We start from the raw sequence: 19,712 nt of genomic DNA on the forward strand, positions 1-19,712 counted from the left end.
CTATTCGCTTTTAATTTCATCTATGCTTGTAAAATGACGGCCCTTTAAGGTTATTTCTATTTTTGGGAATAGAAAAAGTCACATGGGGTCATGTCTGACAAATATGGCAGCTGGAGTACTATTACAGTCTTGTTTTTGGCTAAAAATTAAGAACAAGCAATGAACTGTGAGCAGGCGCATTATCATGGTGAAAAAGCCATAAATTGCTTTGTCACAAATCCAGGTATTTTTTTCGGATTGCCTCATACAAATGGCATTGAACTTGCAGGTAATACTCCTTATTGATCATTTGACCTTGTGGCAAGAACTCATGATGCACTATGCCATTAAAATCCTTCACATTCGACTGTTCTTGTCGAGCTTTTTTCAGTCTTGGTGATCTAGAATGCCTCCACTTGGACGATTGAGCCTTCGTTTCGACATTATATCCCTAAACCCATGTTTCATCACCTGTTATGACACGTTTCAGTAGTTCTGCATTGTTGTTGACTTCATTTAGCAACTTCCACTTGCCGCTGTTTTTGTTTGAAATTCAACAATTTCGGCACAAATTTTGCTGTCACACATTTCATATCCAAAACACCAGAAAAAATTTCATGGCATGAGCCAATTGATATCCCAACATCATCAGCGACTTCTCTGATTGTGATTTGGCAATTATTCATAACAAATTCTTTCACTTTTTCCACGTTTTCATTGGTTGTTGATGTGCTAGGGCATTCGGAGCGCTCATTATCTTCAACGTCTTCACTACCTTCTTGGAAACGCTTACACCACTTGTAAATTCTCGCTTTACTCATAGCAGACTCACCAAAAGTAATATTTAACATTTTTAAAACATTGGTATACTTTATTCCATTCTTATAGCAAAATTTAATACAAATTCTCTGATCCATTATTTATACAAATAAAAAATTGCTGATCATACCAAAACATGCGTTATCCTTTTGACAGCTGACAACAGACTAAACATCCAGTATGGCTAAACATGTACAGATACTTTTCAGACATGTTTACCAATACAACAATGAAAAAATCCAGAGAATCAGACTAATACAAACGGCAAAATTTTAAAATTTTCATTAATTTGTTAACACACCTCATATGTGGTATTAATCTCAAAAATTACACTTTTTCAATACACCTCCAAAAGAAAAAATCTTGAAACTGAAAAATCTAGAGATCATGGTAGCCAAAACTTTTTGAGGCCACATTATGAAAAAAATTTTTTGCAACTAGTATTGTCTTATCAGCAGTAAAACAATTTCATTTTGTTAAAAAACCAACATTCTTATCTGTTTTCCTCAAACAAATGAATTGTTGGATTCTTATGTGATAACTTCTTCATGTAGAGTTTAAACAAAATAAAAATAAAGGACCTATAACAAGGAGACAGGAGGTTGCATACTAAACATCAATTCAATACATATTCAATGGTTGGTCATAAGTGTGACTTTTCACATTAAGCTAATTTAATTATTCATGAAGCTGCTAATTGATACTAAGCACTTTCATTAAAATAAATGTGATCCAGCACCTCAATCTCATATTCAGCAAGAAATGATTGCAATGAAAATACTAAAAATATTTTTTATGGTCTAGTACTTTTAATTCATGAACAATGAATGTAAATTTTGGTGTTATTTGTCAACATTATTATAATTATAGTCTTATGTTTGACAGTCATATTTTTATTATTGTACTGTGAATAAAATACAAAACCTTTACATCAGTTCGAGTCTAAATGATGTTTGAAATGGCTCATAATAAAATTGTTCTTTTACCTGATATAGGCAGTAAGCTGTATTCTAATGAAGCAGTGCTATATAATTATTATCATTTTTCTTCTGTTAGAATCAGAAATTAAGTCTGTAGAACAGTAAATTATTGTATATGTGATCTTGTATTATGCAATCTCATATTGATGGTAATGACAATTCTTCCTACAGAATTTTGAAATATAAATTAAAGTAAACCAATAAGAAGTGGTGAAAAGACAATCATTTTTAATAAATTTTGCAAAAAAATACCCGTTTTTTGGAAATAATATATAGTGTTGTTAACTGTGAAATTATGGATGTTATCCATTATAAATATGCATAATATACAATATGAAATGAAAAGAAGATTGTACAAACATCAAGTAAAAAAGTAAATGTAAAAAGCCTGTATTGAAAAAATTTGATGATTTTAAATTAAACTGCTCTAGATTAAAGGTATGTAAGTTAATCACTTTAAACAAAAAACTTTAAATAAAGATACCTATTTTAACTTTTTTTAGGTTTGGGATGAATTTACTTTTTTAATTGGACAAAGTTTTCTAAGAATCAATCTTTTCACATAAATTTTTCAGAATTAATTTTAATTGGCAATTTAACAAAATAGATTTACATTAAATACAAAAAAGATTGCTTTTTCACTCCATTTTTTGGGGGGTTTTACAACAATTTTCTTGGAGATACAGTTTTGGGACTCCCTTTTTTCAATTTTTCATGAAGTACATTTAATTTGCGTCAGCAGTTTTAGAATACCATTAATTGACTTTTAGAGCAGAAATACAGGGAAAATCTTTTGCTAGCTGTAACTAAAAAAAACCTATTTTTAAATCTATGTTTATTAACTTTTTTGTTATTATAAGGGGAATAAACCTAAATATGGAAAAAACTTCCTAAGACAGTGTGTATAACAATTTTCTAGATATCATTAAAGGTAAAATTTCTTGATTATTTTTTCAGTTAATGATTTCTTTCATAAGTTCATACTATGCTTAAATAAATAAATAAATAAATACAAGTAGATAAAGTTGAAACACTTAAAAAATTCAATATAAGTATTAATGATAAGAAACTAAAATAAAAACTATACATATTAAACTGCTAAAATTAATTTTCAAACTGTTATTCCAGGTAGAAAATTAATATAAATATCAACAAACAAATATTCAAATAATGCTGCTGTAAATAACCAATTACCTCCAGTACAATGCTGGCTAATATGTGTGCAAGTTAAAATAATGATCCATTAACAAATTACATAGCTGAAAATCTTCAATCCAAATTTCACAACTCTTATGATTTTTACACAGTTGTAAACAATTTTCCTAAATTAACAGATCAGTAAATACCTGTTTTAGTAGTTTGTGGTTTAGTAGGTTTTGGCTTTTTCTCTTGTGGTTTTCCAAACTCGCTAACAACAATATCTATTCTCATTGCTTCCATTCCACCAATCAAGGAGAGATTTGAACCCCAGGAATCTAACGAATTTGTACCACCTGCTGTAATTAAGAAAAATTAGTCAGTTTTGAATTTAATATCTACATCATATACTGTAATATTGTTTTTACTAAATATCAATTATTTATTAAATTTTGGTCATTACAATTTTTAAAAATAATAAATTATATTAATATAATAATTCAATATTATGTAACACCAATTTAAGAGCTAAAATATAAATAATATAAAAATATTTAGTATTATACATACCAATACTGCTAATCATTTGCTGAGGCATAACACCAAGGCTTGAGAGAAGAGGTTCAAAAATGAGATGTGCATCAAGAAGTCGTAATGAATCGTGCATAGGATATAAACTATATCCTGCCGCAGCTAATAATAAATAATCTGTATTCACAAAAGTACCACCATTTGGTGCTACATTGACAGGAGCTATCTTTGTTTCAGAATTCGGCTGAAAAAAAAATTAAATATATTTTAATTGCACAAGTTTGGAATTTGTTTCAATACAAAATGTAGTGTTTTTGTAAAATACATTAGAATAGTGTGTTATTTTAGTGTTGGTGTCAAAAATGTCCACTTTATACAGGTACTATTGACAATTACTCTCATTAAAAACTTTAAAATAGCAGTTAACCAACTAAGTATGTACTATTTTAAAACTAAGTACTGTACTCACATTGTAGTTCAGTACATGACTTCAATGTGTCAGATGTGTTTGTGTAGGCTCCATAAATACTGATTTCATTTGCAAAATAATTATTATTATTATATGCAAGTATTGTTTTTGTTTTGTCTGTTAGGAGGTAACCTGTTGGGTTTTGTACAGATTTAACAATTTTACTTTATCTGTTAATTATTAGGAATTTTACTACTTAGATAGCCCAAAGGCTAACTAGGATATCAGCCTGAAGAGTGGTTTAATTTTTAAAGTGCCTTCTTGTGTAGTTATATTTTATCTAATATTGTGTTAGATATATATAACATAATTTTTGTTTGTTCTACATTTAGTTTACAATTGTTAAATTTTATATTATTTCAATAGAGGTTGTTTATGTTGACAATGGCGCCATATTGTTCGCTGTGATTGGTTGTTGTGTTTGATGATAGCCATATTGCTGCGATATGATTGGAGTGTTTTTGTTTGTTTACAACGACCTTATTGGTTTTGTTTATTTACTTGTTCATATTTGAATTTTGTTTATTTTTGTATTTACATTGTGTTTTGTTTAAATTTAAATTTTATTTTATTTTATTTTTGTGAGTATTCAGATATTTGAAGTCTGATAAGGAGGGAAAAAGACGGGAAGTTCCAAGCAGGTCAAACCCCCTGAAAAAATGGTTGAGGTGAAGTTAGATGACTCTACCTCTTCTTTTGGAGAGAATGAGCCTCTGGATGTGTGCCTCTGGAGTTTCATAGGCCAGTAAGGACAGTCTGACTGAGGAGTTTATTAGGATGGATGGGAAGGCTGTGGCTCTGTTCCTCTGGTCAGATCTTTTGAGGAAGAGTATGAATACCTCATCCAATTCCTTAGAATCCCAGAGCTGCTTCTGGCACAGTGCGAAAACCACAATGATGCTCTTCAAAGGCCATTTGGCAGTGAGGCGGCAAGCCCTTGTATCAATGTTAGGCCAGCGTATAATATATGTTCAAGTTCAAAAGTACCTTGGGGTGTTTCTTGATGAGAAACTGGAATTTAAGAGGCACTTTCAATATGTCGCAGAGAAGGCCTGTAGTGCCTTCTTTGGAATTCAATGTGTAGGCAATCCTGTGTGGGGTCTTAACTTAAAGACCACAAGTATCCTGTTAAAGGGCGTGTACTAGGCAATTATGACACATGCGGCACCTGTTTGGGTGGATAGTTTAAAATTTAAAAGCTGTAGGAATATATTATTAAGGGCTTACCCTTTATATTGTTAATGGTGACAGGAGGCTACCGTACAATTTCACGGGAGGCGATCTTGGTGATTGCAGGTGTGAAACTGATTGACTTGATTGCATCAGAAAGGCAACGGTGTTATGTTGTTAAGAAGTATGGTGAGTTGACTTTGGAGAAAGTTCAGGAGATTGAGCAACAAGGCAATGCCATGTTGCTTGATCAGGCAAGTGAATGAGGTTGGGTATTATACACATGAACTCTTTCCTGATGTTGTGGAATGCCTCTTGGGTACACCTGAACAAGTATGTGATGCAATTTCTTTCTGGGTATGGGGCCTTCAGGGAAAGACTGCAGAGATTTGGCATGGTGGATTCATGAATGTGTCCACAGTGTGGACGGTTAAATGATGCCTACCACGTACTGTACAAATGCTCTAAGTACAAGTTAATGCGCACAGAGACCATTTCTCAGCCCAATATTAATGGGTCAGTATTGGATCTCTGGGTAAATCGGAGAATCAGGCCGAGTGGGCAATTGTGGAAAACTTTATAGTCTATTTAGCAAAAGAGAGAATTGCTGAAGGAATACAGGCTCCTGCTTGGGGTTTCCTTTCTTGTATTCTTGTTATTGTTTTGATTTGAGGTTTATGATTCTGTTGTTTTTAGGTTTTTATTGTACTTTGCTGTTGCATGCTGGCTCAACTTTACCTATTTTGGGTAGGCAGAGTTCCTTTGAGCTAATTTAGTCCATTCAGTCTTGTTTAACACTTGGTTGATATTTTTGTTATGAGTTCTTTATAGATAGTAGTACACCGACGGGAATGTCACTTATGGCATTCACATTGGTGGCATCCTGTCTGAGGTGGACTGAAATATGTCAAATGCCAAAATTTTAAAGATCTCCAGTAAAGTGCATAATGGCTAGGTACAGAAAGGGTGGTGGTGGGTGTATTCCCCTATGGGGTCAGGATGTACTCACATTGTTTAAATTTAGAGATCTCAGAAAACTGGTTTATTATATTTTGCTTCTGTTTTCTATATTTCATGCTTTTTGGCAATTTACAGAGTACTTAAGAGAGTTAACTTTATTAAACAGCACAGCTGATAGATATGGCTAACAATTCTCATACTCCTACAGTTGTAACCCTTAAGTACAATTTCATTGTACTTATCTTTTTTAAATATCTGAGTTTTTGACAAAGGCGTTTTATATTATTAAAATCTATATTTCTCTTGGTTGTCATAAAATGTTTTCTTTTTCAAACTTATTCATTGTATCTAGCAACAGGCAAGTTTGATTTATTACTTAGATAATGTGTAGAATTTTTTTCTCTTATAATACTTGCAACAGTTAAAAAAAAAAAAATCAATTTTTGATAATTTGAAATATTTATAATTACAATGATTTTTTTAACTATGATTAATGAATGAAAAAAAAATAATAATAATTGCTTTCCTATTTATAAATGTATTTTTTATTATCTTAAACTGCTAACATATAATTCAAAATACTGTCTAAGCAAAAATTAACCCATATACTTTATATCAAATTCAATTTCTTATAAATTTTGGTAATATTCATCAGCAATAGTCCTTTCAAAAATGAATCAAAGTGAAATATTAAGACAAGTGCCAAGTAAATAATATATGATACAGAAATGCATTCCAATATTATGGTTAAACTGTTTCAGCTGAAAAGTTAATTATTCATTATAAATTTTTACCCATTTTTATCAGACCTTTATGTGGGTGGTTTTTTTTTATAAAAAGTGCAGGAAGGGCAACTGTTAAGATGATTTGGTATCCTGACCATTATTGAAATGCTAGTTACAGTTTAAATAATAGTAAATAAACATCACTTTTTATGTTGTATCCTGCTTTCTGCTAAACATAAAGGAATACTAATAAAGTGATGCAGATGAATTTAAATGTAAATGTATGTGATAAAATCAAACAAAAATAAAATTCAAACAGCAGACTCCTGATAAAATGAGTCCTGACAGGACTGTACAAAGAAAAATGAATTAAGAAATCCTAGCTAAGTCAATTTACAGAAAAGCAGTGGAAACAAATAACAATTACTTTCTTCTCAGAAATTATTTAAAATAAGACATACTAATTTATAAATTAAACATCAAGATTATAATAAACTTCTTACATAAGTTATAAAAAAAAAAAAAAGACTAATTACCCAATAATGTCCTTTAGGAATTCCACAAATGGTAACTTTTTCATCTTTAGGTTGTACAAATTCTTGCTGTTTGGCCATCCATGTATAAAGGTCTTCACCTTCTTTAGAAGTAGGTGGTACATAAGAACTGGGAGAGAAATTCTGGTTCTCCAGACTCGTCATAGAATGTTGACTTTCAGGTGCATTATTACCTGCTGTACTTTGACCTTGACCTCCTGTTCCAGCTCCTCCTCCACCTGAATAAAGACTTGGATGACTAGAGTGTGATTTATGATCTTCTTTCAGAGTTGAATAACCTGCAATTCATAATACATCTAGAAAATCCCTATAATCTAAACAGTTACTAGAGATCATCATTGTATTCATGAAATCTGTAAAGAGAAGTCAATAAATCTCAGAAATCTTTTGCATAACTTCTTTGTTTTAAAGTTGATAATAATACAGACACAATACATAAAGATGATCAGGTACCTTTCCTGACTATTGTCAAACACGTGTTTCACCATGACATACTCATTTCTTGTGATAAAATAAACAATATATACTAAACTGTAATAACTAAACACGTGAGTGAGGTTGCTACGGAATCAAACTCACTCACTAGCTACAATACAGTGACTAATAAATATATATATATATATTTATTTATTACCATAGCTAATACTCATAAGTAAGTTCTCCATCACCACACTGATGCCATTTGCAAAAAAAATTTACTTTGAAAAAACCCACAATTAAAAATTATAATTATTGAAAAGCTGAGAATTCTATTTAAATGGGTTATGTTTTAAGAACTGAGAGGTCAATATGAAAATTATGTTGTCATAGCTGATGCCATTCCAAAGCAAGATTATTAGAAATGTTTTTAACAAAGGAAAAATCACTAATCTAGATATATTGAACGAAAAGCATCATACTTCAAAGAAAATTTATGAAATCTTTTTGTTTTAATGCCTTTAAGTTATATACCTACTGAACAGACTTCTTAATATCAAAATAAAATGTTAATGCCTAAAACCATATTAATTAAGCCTATAAATCACCCAAAATAAACAATGTTAGGTCTAGTTTCACAACATGTTTCAGAGATTTTTTTTAGTGGCTAAGGACCACAAAATTTGATGTTACTTAAACAACACATTACTTACAGGTGATGCTGTAAATGATATATGTATAATATAGTTCAAGGCTGATAAAATAGTTGATCAGGTAAAACTGATCAGACCATATTAGATCACTATGATCCTTTTAATTTACAGTAAAATTTAATTCAGATTATGAAATAATAAAATAATCCTTTTTTAAATATATAAACATAAAAAAATCAGAATTATGAGTTTACAGGAAACTAATAATTTTAATACAATAAACAACCAATATCCTTATTACTAAAAATAATAGCAACCTGTAATTATGATTAACAGAGTTCTAAATTACATAGATAATAATTACAAAACTTCATCATATAAACATGACAAACACAATTACAGTATATAAAAACCAATTATAAATATAAGTTAAATAAAACTACAAGATACAAAGAGCATGATAAAACAAACAATAAAAATATAAATAAATGATTAATAAAAATAAATATAATCGTAAATTTATAATGAAACAGGTGTGTAAAAAAAAGCAAAGCATTTTATACAGGGAGAACTAGGCAGAAATTTTTTTTATAGTCTTTTTACAAATTGAAAACAAAAAATCAAATCACACTAACTTGAAAAATTATATACAAAAAGAATTACTAATAGCAATAAAATTTTAATTAATTAACTTAATATTTTAGTCAACATTTGCAAAGACTCATTTTATAAATAGCTATTTGCAAATTAAATAATAGATGATATCAGTAGCAGAACAACTGACTTTTAATTAAAACATGCCAAAGGAAAAATTTTAGCTTGCTTTAGAATTTTAGAGTTTATTTATTCTGACAATGTGGGGGTTTATAAAAAAACTTCCATGGTTCCAAAAAATCGTAATGGGATCAATTAAAAGGATCTGGTTTTCATATTTATGTTTGTTATATTACTAAGTTTTTCATCACAAATATTCATTGCGGTTGGCACCACTGTGTAACCTTCACTATGTATCCGGTCGGCAGTCTCACTCTCAGTCATGATAACACTGCAGCAGTTGAGTGCGTGATTTGGTTTATTGAAACAAGATCAGTTATCATAATTCAGCATAATTATCGATGTGAATGTGGCAAAGCCATGCCTACAAATAAAACATTATTCTAGTGGTTTAATCAGTTTAAGGAAAGGCAGTGTTTTAAAGGGGAATTCACCAGGCATGCTGTCTAATATCAAAACAGAATGACTAGATACATAAAAGATACAACTTTTATATAAAATCAAACCCAATGACAAAGTGAAAAAATTGGAGTTTGCAGCTGTAATGCTTTACAATATTAATGAAAATGAGGATAACCTGGAAAATGTGTGATTTCAGATGAGGCGACATTCCACATTAGTGAGTCAGTAAACTGATACAATTGTAGGACCTAGGGATCACAGCCACCTTATAAAATTATTAAACATCAGCGGAACTCTCCCAAAGTCAACATTTTGTGTGGATTGATGAATGACCACATTGTGGGCTCGTTCATTTTTGTAGAAAGCACAATTAATGGGGATATTTTCTGTGATATGTTTGATCTTAATATCTTTCCACAGACTGATTTTTTTTTTGGGGGGGCCAAAAACGTCTGTGCGTTATCATCGCCCGGAATTTTCTTTAATAAAAAGGTAAAATAACACTAAAATAATAAAACTGAATAAGGTTTAAAACTAATATAAATTACATAATAAAAATTTATTAAAACAAAAGTTAAAAAAGTGAAATAAAACTCAAAATTAATATTGTAGATGGAGTCTTTAAAATATAAAAGCTAAAATAATAGAAAAAGGAAACTATATAAAACTTAACTAATTCCGATAGGGAGTGCAAAAGGTTCCCTACTCGGATAATAAAATTAAAGACAGAACCAAAAAATCAAAATTGAAAGTAAAGGAAAAAAATTACCAAAAACTCTTCTAGCATAAAATATAAATGATAATATTAAATTTTTTGTACTACGCAAAAACAGAAACATCCGGTTCAAAATTTCATTATCATTGTACAAGATACCACGGAAGTTTCTGGGTAGATTAAATTTACGACGCAGACTGATGATATAGAAGAAGAAAAAGGATTATTTTTCTATCAGCTAGATGGCGCTCCACCACATTACAACAACCATGTCTATGCTGCATTAAACATTTGGTTTCAAAACATTGTTTATTCGGAGAACCAGCTACAGGAGAAGATTGTTGCAGCAGTAGCATTCATTACGACCAATATATTGGCGAGTACGTGGGAATTGCTGGGAATTACAACATCTGAGTATGTGCAGGACAATGAATGGTACACATATTGAAGTGTATTAAATACAAAAACAATTTCAGAATTCACACTTTCAAAATATAAATTCAAATAAGTAATACTTTAAATATAATGCTGTTTAAATAATAATTGAAACCAAGAAGTTCTTTTAAAACATCCCTTATTAACAGTAGGCTAAGCCCGCTAAGCAACAACCACAATAATGGATGATAATAAATTCTTAAAAGTGTGTGAAAAATGTCATGCCTTACTGGGACCTGGGACCTGAACCCAGAACCTCTGAATGAAAGGCAGATATTACACCATCCTACCATGGGAATGGCATTATAAATGCAGAAATAAACCTTTAAAACTTTTCATCATTAAAAATTATATGCATGATTATTGTCTGATAAAAATGGTATTAAAAAGTGTTCACATCAGAAAAGAAAATTGGGGCAGCAATACAGCAAGTTTTGAAATATTAATTAAATACAATAAATAAGAACAATCCAAAGTAATACTATAAAAATATTATATATAAAAAAATAATACTGTATTACATATAATACTTCTTTGACTACACTGAGAGGTAAATCAACAGGTTCATGGACTTCAAAAACCTAAAAGGATGATTCATTAACAACTTACGATCTGGAACATAAAGGATAGATGTCCAAACATTTTAAAGTACTAAACTAGTATTTACAAATGTTTTCAGATATAATTCATGATTTTTTTTTTGTAATTACTAAATAAGCACAATAACAATATTCATCTAAGAAAAGGTTAATTTACATAATGCAGAACCAAAAGTTACTGATACGATTTAATTATGTTAAAAAAACATACTTGTATTATCTGTATCACACCCACAACTTCCTGGCACCTTAAGTCCTAACAGAATAATCTTGTTAGTATCTAAATTAAAGCACAGTTTTTACTATACTTCAAGCTGAGGAGAATAGATAGGTTAATGTAATAAAATGTTGAAGGACAAACGGAAGACACTATGTTGTAAATATAGGTCGATTAGATACAGGAGTTCAGCTATATTATGAAAGAATAAAGGGAAAAACAGTACTTAATAGTAATATTTGTAATTTGGTGATAAATGATTTAAGTAAAATAGGTCTACCTAGGAAAACTTATTTCATAAGATAAAGAAGGTACAGAACAGAAAATACAATCATTGAAAAGATGTGTGAACTGGAGTGAAACAGATAAGGAACATTGCCCATCAAGTCCTGACCAAAAACTGATTTTGGAAAACAGGAAGATGTGTGTTAAATACTCACACTAGGGTTGTTTGGAAAGTTCTCGGCCTGATACAGAAATGATGGCACAAGTATGATCAAATGACTATGATATCTTGTAAATATGATCCTTTATATAGCATGCTGCAAAGTTTTAGATGTATGCATTTAGTCGTTCGTTTGTAATAATTAAAGCAAACAGTCTTTTTCTGAAAATGGATTAAACTAAAGTTGGAGCTGTTAAAAAATGGTTTGTTTTAAAAGGTTTAACTCCTTTGGATATAAAAAAGAGTTTAATTTAATAGTGCTTCCACATGCGCTGTATCCACCAGATTACTTCCAGAGTGCAATTACTTCCTTATAACAAACCTGGTGAAATGACTTACTGGTTGAAGGTCAAAACTGAGGCAACTGCTTATTTTACTGATGTATTAAAAAGTTGGAAAGTTTTCTGTATCAAATCACAAGGTGACGATGTTGAAAAATAAAAAAAATTTCTGAAAAATCTTTATGAGGCTGAGTACTTTCCAAATGACTCATTTATATAGCTTAGAAAAACTGTCTAGATGTCTGTTTTATAAATTGCATAGTCTTTATTTGGATTTAAAATATATTATTATTATTATTATTAATAATATTAATAATAATTATAATAATAATAGAGTTTTAAGATAAAAAATGTGTTTTTTGAATAGCTTAAATTTTACAATGAAACTTAAAACAAAATATTTAAAGATAAAGATAAAAATTTAAATGAAAAGATAACAATTTATTATTATACTAATAATACAATAACTTGGTTCACAGCACAAAAAATTAAAAAAAAACTGTACTATGGAAACTCTTCTTTTTATAATATATTAAGTATAACAATGCTCCATAACAATAATGTATGAAGAGGGGGTGAAACAATTAACATCGGTAAAGTATGTAACAATAAATGTAACCTGCACATCTTGTTAGCCAGAACATCTCCCTTCCACATCAGGTTACAAAAACTATTAATGTTTAAAACTTTCACATTAGTATTTTAACTGAAAGCCAACAAGAGAAAAGAAGTGCAACAAAAAGTATAGAAGTAGAAAGCCAGTGCAATATATATATTTCAGGTGGTAAATAACCACCTGAAATTAACTGTGACAAGAGGACATCGAATATTCCTTCACCCTTTAATGGTTTTCATACCCAGAAGCTAAGACCTTCGTACTAACAGGATAGTTTTTACCATCCGTCATGTGAGTGTTCTTTTGCACTTTCCCATTCATTTTTATTTGCTTTTACCTTCTTTTTTATTCTATTTCATCAATCACCTGTGTCGGTTGACTGATTAAATGAGGATATTACTTTTTTTTTTTTTAATATCTATGTCAGCATCCACAATCTTATCTTAATTTTCACAAGAAATTGTAAATGTATAATATAGTGTGAGAATTTTATTCAATATATTTTATTATGTTAATTTCATTAACCAAATAATTAATGACAATTAATAAAAAAAAGTATCAAATATCAATCTCTTAATCACAATGTTCACCCTATATATTCAATTTTCAATTTCATACAATCTAACCTTTATTTATCCTTTATTTAACTAACCTTATTTACTGTTCTTACTCAATTCATTCTCAAAACAGATTCAGGAATTTAGTACAAGACAAACAGTCATTTAGAATAAATAAAATTTAAAAAAAATTGTAATAACTCATTTATGTATTTATCAGTAGCTCGCTTAATATTAAAAAAAAAAAACTATTATAAATAAAAAGCTATTAAAATTAACACAGTATTCTCTCTTTATTTTTTGCCAGCTTTTATACTCAACTTCCATAAAATTCTTTAGCATTTTTATCAATCAGACAAATACATAAATAAATCTATATATTTTTTTATAATCGAAAGAAAGAGTTATGAGAAACAGTTATTGAAGTAAACCCTTAACAAGACAGGCACATAAATCATTAAAATAAAAATCTAAAACTTTTAAAATTTTTATTTGTTTGCAAGTGGTTTTATTCATATCCTGTGTAAAATTTTATTCTTATAACACACACACACACACACACACACACACACACACACACACACACACACACACACACACACATATATATATATATATATATATATATATATATATATATATATATATACACATAAAAACTCATATTAAAAAAACTTACCTATACATTTCTCATTACCCCCCTGGCTATCAACACGCCGATGCTGGTGATGTAAAAATGGATTTGTACCACTAAGTAGTGGAAAAACAATACTAGCTCTAGATGATGCTGGAGGGTGAGATGGTAGCAATGATTTCTTTCTATTACCACCAGTCTATAAAATTAAATATAATAGAATTAAAAAAATTATGTAAGATTATCTCGAAAAAAGAGTTAAATTATAAAAAAGATATAAATAGTAACAATATTTTTACTAAAATATATATTTACAATATATTTTACTAAAACTTACATTTCTATAAAGTCTCTGGTCAAACTTAGATTTTTGTTGCAACAATCCGCAAGCTTTTTGAATTCCTTCAACTTAATTCTTCCACCTGTGATTTGAGTCATCTATGGTCATTAACTCTTGAAAAACCCATTTATTCAAAAATAGTTATGCACACACTTTTCAGCCATAAAGGAAAATTTTGGTTTTTTCTTTTGGATAATGTAGAGCCTAAAATATAATGGCTGGTATAGGAATTGTGAAAGGACCAACCAATTTTGTTGTTAAAGAAAATTTTCACTATGAAGAGCCCTATTACAGAAAGCGTTCACACTGTCATATGTGTGTGTATATATATATATATATATGTGTATATACATACAAAAAAAAAATATATACACACACATTTTTTTTTTTTTTTTTACCAAATTGTAGGAAATTCTAAAATTTGATTTTTTTATGATTGATTAATTGATCAGAACATCTGTATTAGACAGGATTAACAAATATTCTATATAATCAATTAATTACAAATTAACAACGCATAAAGCTGATGTGACTTAAGTCTTTTCTGGGAACATTAAAAAAAAAAAAATAGAATAGAAAATACTTCTAAAAATGTTCAAGTTGTATACTTAATTTAGTGTTTTATGTTATATGCACTATGAAGGTAAATAAAAAATGTAATATTTCTATAATAAATACGTTTTAATATTAACTTTTTCCATAGTAAAACTTAATCTTACACCATTATGCACATAGAAATGGACTGTTTAATAATTGTTAATTTTAACAAAAAAAAAATGTGTTACATTTATATCAGGGCTGTCAGGAAGGTAACTTAAATGTTAAATATGTATGAGTAGCGGAGTTCATTAGCCCATTTGTGTAGTAGGATACAGTACACAATTAGCAATAAATGTGGGTAGGAACAAGATATGTATATGTTCCTATTGCTTGTTCAATAATAACCATTTAAAAAATGCATGCTACAATTAAGAAGACTGTCAGCTGCAAATTATTCCCAGTAGTCATATTTCCGTTAGTCAGAAACTGTAAATCAGTTTAATTCAATTTTCTGCTTTGTGAAGGTTCAGAGTAACTGTAATGAGGCAACGATGAACCATATTAAAAAATCGGTAGAACAATGTTCACAATGAAAATATTAATTTTGTAAAGAAGATTTATGAAAACTATCAATTTATCATTTCACAACTTTCTATTTTTTTTTATCATATTTCTTGCTCAGATTTTTATAAAGTGATCACAGTAATACTAGTAAGCGATATTTTGTAACCAATGGTTCATAAGCTTCTTTCACAACAAATATTTGACACAGAAGGTGAAGACAGCATTAATCTTTCTTTTTTTTTGAGCATTACAACATCGAAGATGATGCTATTTTTGGATAAAATTGCTAAAGACAATGGGTCTTGGGTTTTGTATATACACATACAGACAAAAAATCAGCTAATGGAATGGACTCATATTCGCTCACAAAATATAAAAAAAAGTGTCTGCAAACTACCAGGAAAATAATAGTAAATATATATATATATATATATATATATATATATATATATATTTTAGTTTTGTTTTTTTTTTCATAGAAGGTGACACTAGAATAATTTTGGAAATATATTGTAAAACATTAAAAAACAGTTAAGAAGAGCTATTAAAAACCAACCTGATAGCATATTGAGCTCATGTATAATTTTCTTGCCTGACAATACCTGCCTGCAAAATTTAAGTAGAAAGTGTTTAATTATCCTTCTTACAGCCTTGATTTTATATGTAATGATTCCCGTCTCTATAACATGAAGAGCTTGTTTCAATTTGAATAGAGACAAGTTACTCTAAACTGCAACTGCTGATTTACTTCATTTTATGAATAGCTTTCGTTCTTACTACATAATAAGGATGGGCCAAGAACTCAACAGCACAATACACCTCTTTTTTCCATTGTATAATCCATTTCTTATTATAAACAATAAAAAATATGCTAATGAAATTTACAAAGATTTTTTTATGTTATTACAAGTGAGGCTTTCATACATCTAGTAGAGAAAATACATTTTTTTCAAGTCAAATAGATCATAAATGTATCTGATGAATTAAAATCAAATATGGAAGATTAAAAATCCTCAAAATTTGTAATTCATCCCACTTCCACAAACTCATATTTCTCAATATAACTGTATGACTGGTTTTACAAGTGCAGTTTAACTCACATTTTAAATTAACCTTTTCTTCTAACATTCTCTTATGGTTTATGATGTGATAACATAAAAAAATGTTTAAAATAAATTTTAACAGCAACAAAAATAAAATTTGATTAAAATAAAAATAAGATTTGCTGTGATAAATGATAAGATGATTTTTATAAATTAAAATCATAGTTTTGCCCCTCTCATGATGAGAAGTAATTCCCTTATTTTAGAAAACCAATTTATATAAAACAAAGGTGTAAAAATTGAATTGAGTTTAATAATTGTACCTGTACAATTTTCTTGGATGAAGTATTACTGACCAAGTCAATAAGGTATAGGTGAATTACAGCATGCAGTACCCAAGCAAAGCCAAGTTTAACTTACATTTGATTACATTACAATGATAAAAATAAATTATTAATCTACCTATCTAAAGTATAAGTTTCTTTAAATAATAATTACCTGCTGCAGCTGTAATGAATTCGGTGATGTAGGTGAACTGAATATAAGACTATCAAGAGTCAAATGAGCGTTAGGAGGTGAATGAGTCGGTGGTGAATGTATGGCAATTGATGGTCCACCTGGGGCAGTACTAGTAGCAACATTACCGGAATGAACGGGTGATGTCATATTAGCACGATTAACACCAGATGATACTTGTGTTACTCCTAATTAAAAGAAAGGCAAAAACACTGATTATTTTGAAACAAAATTAAATCACATTCTGACAACTATATATTAACATATTACTTTATTTTATAAGCAAAACAACAGTAAATAAATTATGAGATCTCTCCAAAATAAGAAATAGTGCACTAATAATTATCAGTAGTCATTATTATGCTAGTGTCACTGCATAGCAGTATCCTTTAGAAATAATCTTAAATTTTCCATGTCACTAGATGTTTCATTTGTAGTAAAATACATCACAGATATAACACGTTGCAGAAATACAAAACACACATCATGATGTGTTTTGTATATCTTGTAATTTTCTGATACTGAAAAAATTAAGCTTCTTGTAGAACAATGTTTATTAAAGATTTTGTTTTACACTGGGCAGGACATTTACAGAAACACTGAAAATGCTGAAAGTAGTTTATGGGGAAGAATCTACAATTTGTGCACTGTGATATGATTATATCATTTCAAATCAAATATATCAAAATTGCAAAATATATGTATATATATATAATATATATATATAATATATTTTAGAGGAATGGTATTATGAGTTCATATCGTGTAGTGATATCAACAGTATTATTTAGAAGTAATACTGCAGTGAGAAAGAAAGGGCTTGAAAACAAAACATGAAATACAGGCAAACAAAGCATGAATACTGCTGAACCACGATTAAGTGCCCGTATATTCAACAACTATTTGGAGAATATTTGGTGAAGCATAACAGAAATTTTTTGCTTCAGCTCCCCCATTTATTTGATTATGTATCTGTTTTGTTTCTTATGATAAAATCAATCTTGCAAACATGCTGTCTCAGAGATTATACAAGATTAAAGATAATTTAATACAGGACATTTATTCCATTCTAAAAAATGAACATGTATACATGTGGATAGCTGAAAAATCATTGGAAGTGATGTGTTAATATTGGAATAACTTGAAAAGAGATAAATCTAATCAAGTTGTAATAAGTAAAAACAAAATAAATTAAAAAATTTTGGTTTCCTTTTGGAAATAAACCCATAAACAGACCATGTCAAGTAAGGAGAAGCTTGTATACTCAATTCTTCTATTTAATTAGAAAGTAACTGAATAATAAAACATAAAATAATGATTATATTCTACAAAAATCTGTCCAAGTAGTTTTTCCTTTTTATTTTTTAATAACTCTCTTTTGAAACATCAAGAAATTTTTTTCTGAAAGTGTATTTCCAGGTGTTGGTAGTCATTGATTTTTTCTATTTGGTTAAAGTATAAATATTATTTTGTCATGCTTACCTATACTAAATGTCTTTGAAAGAATTTCATAGCTGATTTACAACCAAAAAATGAATAATTTGAAAATTCCTCACTTTTTATAGGTAAAATATATATATAGTGCCATATACAGTGCCAATATATATACCACTGATTCCAATAATGTTGACCATTTTATATTTAACCTTCCAACATCTACTTTTGTAACAGTATTCATGTTTTATATTCTCAACAATTCTCTTTAGTAATACTGAAGTATATCAAAACATTAAAATTAAATTTTATTATTCAGAAATATATAACAAAATAGAAGAATTTTTCATATTTTCCTATCCAATTTCTTTATTTTCCTTGACATATCTTCTAGACTATTACAGGAATTCAAAAAGATTGAGCTAAGTACATATGAAAAAATGCTAATGCTGTAATTAGGAACCTGCTACACTACAACTTTTTTTTATAGAAAAAGTTTTCATACTCAAAAGAATTTATACTGTAGTCTTTCAATAATCAATTACACAAGAGACCATAATCTTATTATAATTGAAGTACTAAATAATTGCATAGGATATTACTTCATCACTAATTGTATTATTTCTATAACAGTACTGAAAAACAGATCTTTGTTTTAGTAAATACAGTAGTCACTGGTCATAGTAGTGTGCTTACAATTTAAAATGTTAAAATATATCTTACAAAATTAAAATGTCTACAAATCATATCCTTCATAAGGTAAATAAGTTTACTATAAAAAAATTATCATTTTATCAGTCAGTTGATAGAAGGAAGGATCAAATTTTTCTACAAAGTATGACTGGAAAGTTTTAAGACAGGTGTCACCATTGTTCAATAAGAGGACATAGGATTGCCTACAAATGTTGAAGAGGAAGCTTGTTTTGTTTTTGAAACGTCCTGAAAAGATCACCACAATATCTTTGTTTAGTAGAGAGAGGCATCCTGGTGAATGAAAATGTGTTTTCAGTTTTTGGCAGATTACTGATTTCGCAAAATGGATGAAAAAATGGAACAATGAGTTTGTAACAAATTTTGTTTGAAAACTGAGAAATCCGCTTTGAAGATTTATAAATTCTTAAAAACTAATATTTTTTAAACTCCCCAATTAATATTCCATCATAAAGTATATTCCAACATTTTTGCAAACTGGATAATGTTCAGGAT

General features: G+C 28.9%; 1 protein-coding gene across 1 annotated transcript in view; it reads right to left on the reverse strand.

The window, feature by feature from the left end:
• The window catches only part of tweek (transmembrane protein KIAA1109 homolog tweek), a 260,309-nt gene that overhangs the window by 89,957 nt on the left and 150,640 nt on the right, over positions 1-19,712 (reverse strand). The window contains exons 47-51 of the mRNA XM_075370220.1: positions 17,055-17,260; positions 14,115-14,268; positions 7,307-7,602; positions 3,486-3,690; positions 3,125-3,274 (exon numbers count right to left, since the gene is read on the reverse strand). Coding sequence (XP_075226335.1) covers positions 3,125-3,274; positions 3,486-3,690; positions 7,307-7,602; positions 14,115-14,268; positions 17,055-17,260 — 1,011 coding nt within the window. The remainder of the gene's footprint in view (positions 1-3,124; positions 3,275-3,485; positions 3,691-7,306; positions 7,603-14,114; positions 14,269-17,054; positions 17,261-19,712) is intronic.

Source organism: Lycorma delicatula, chromosome 7, assembly GCF_047948215.1.
Source record: "Lycorma delicatula isolate Av1 chromosome 7, ASM4794821v1, whole genome shotgun sequence".
Lineage (NCBI taxonomy): Eukaryota > Metazoa > Arthropoda > Insecta > Hemiptera > Fulgoridae > Lycorma > Lycorma delicatula.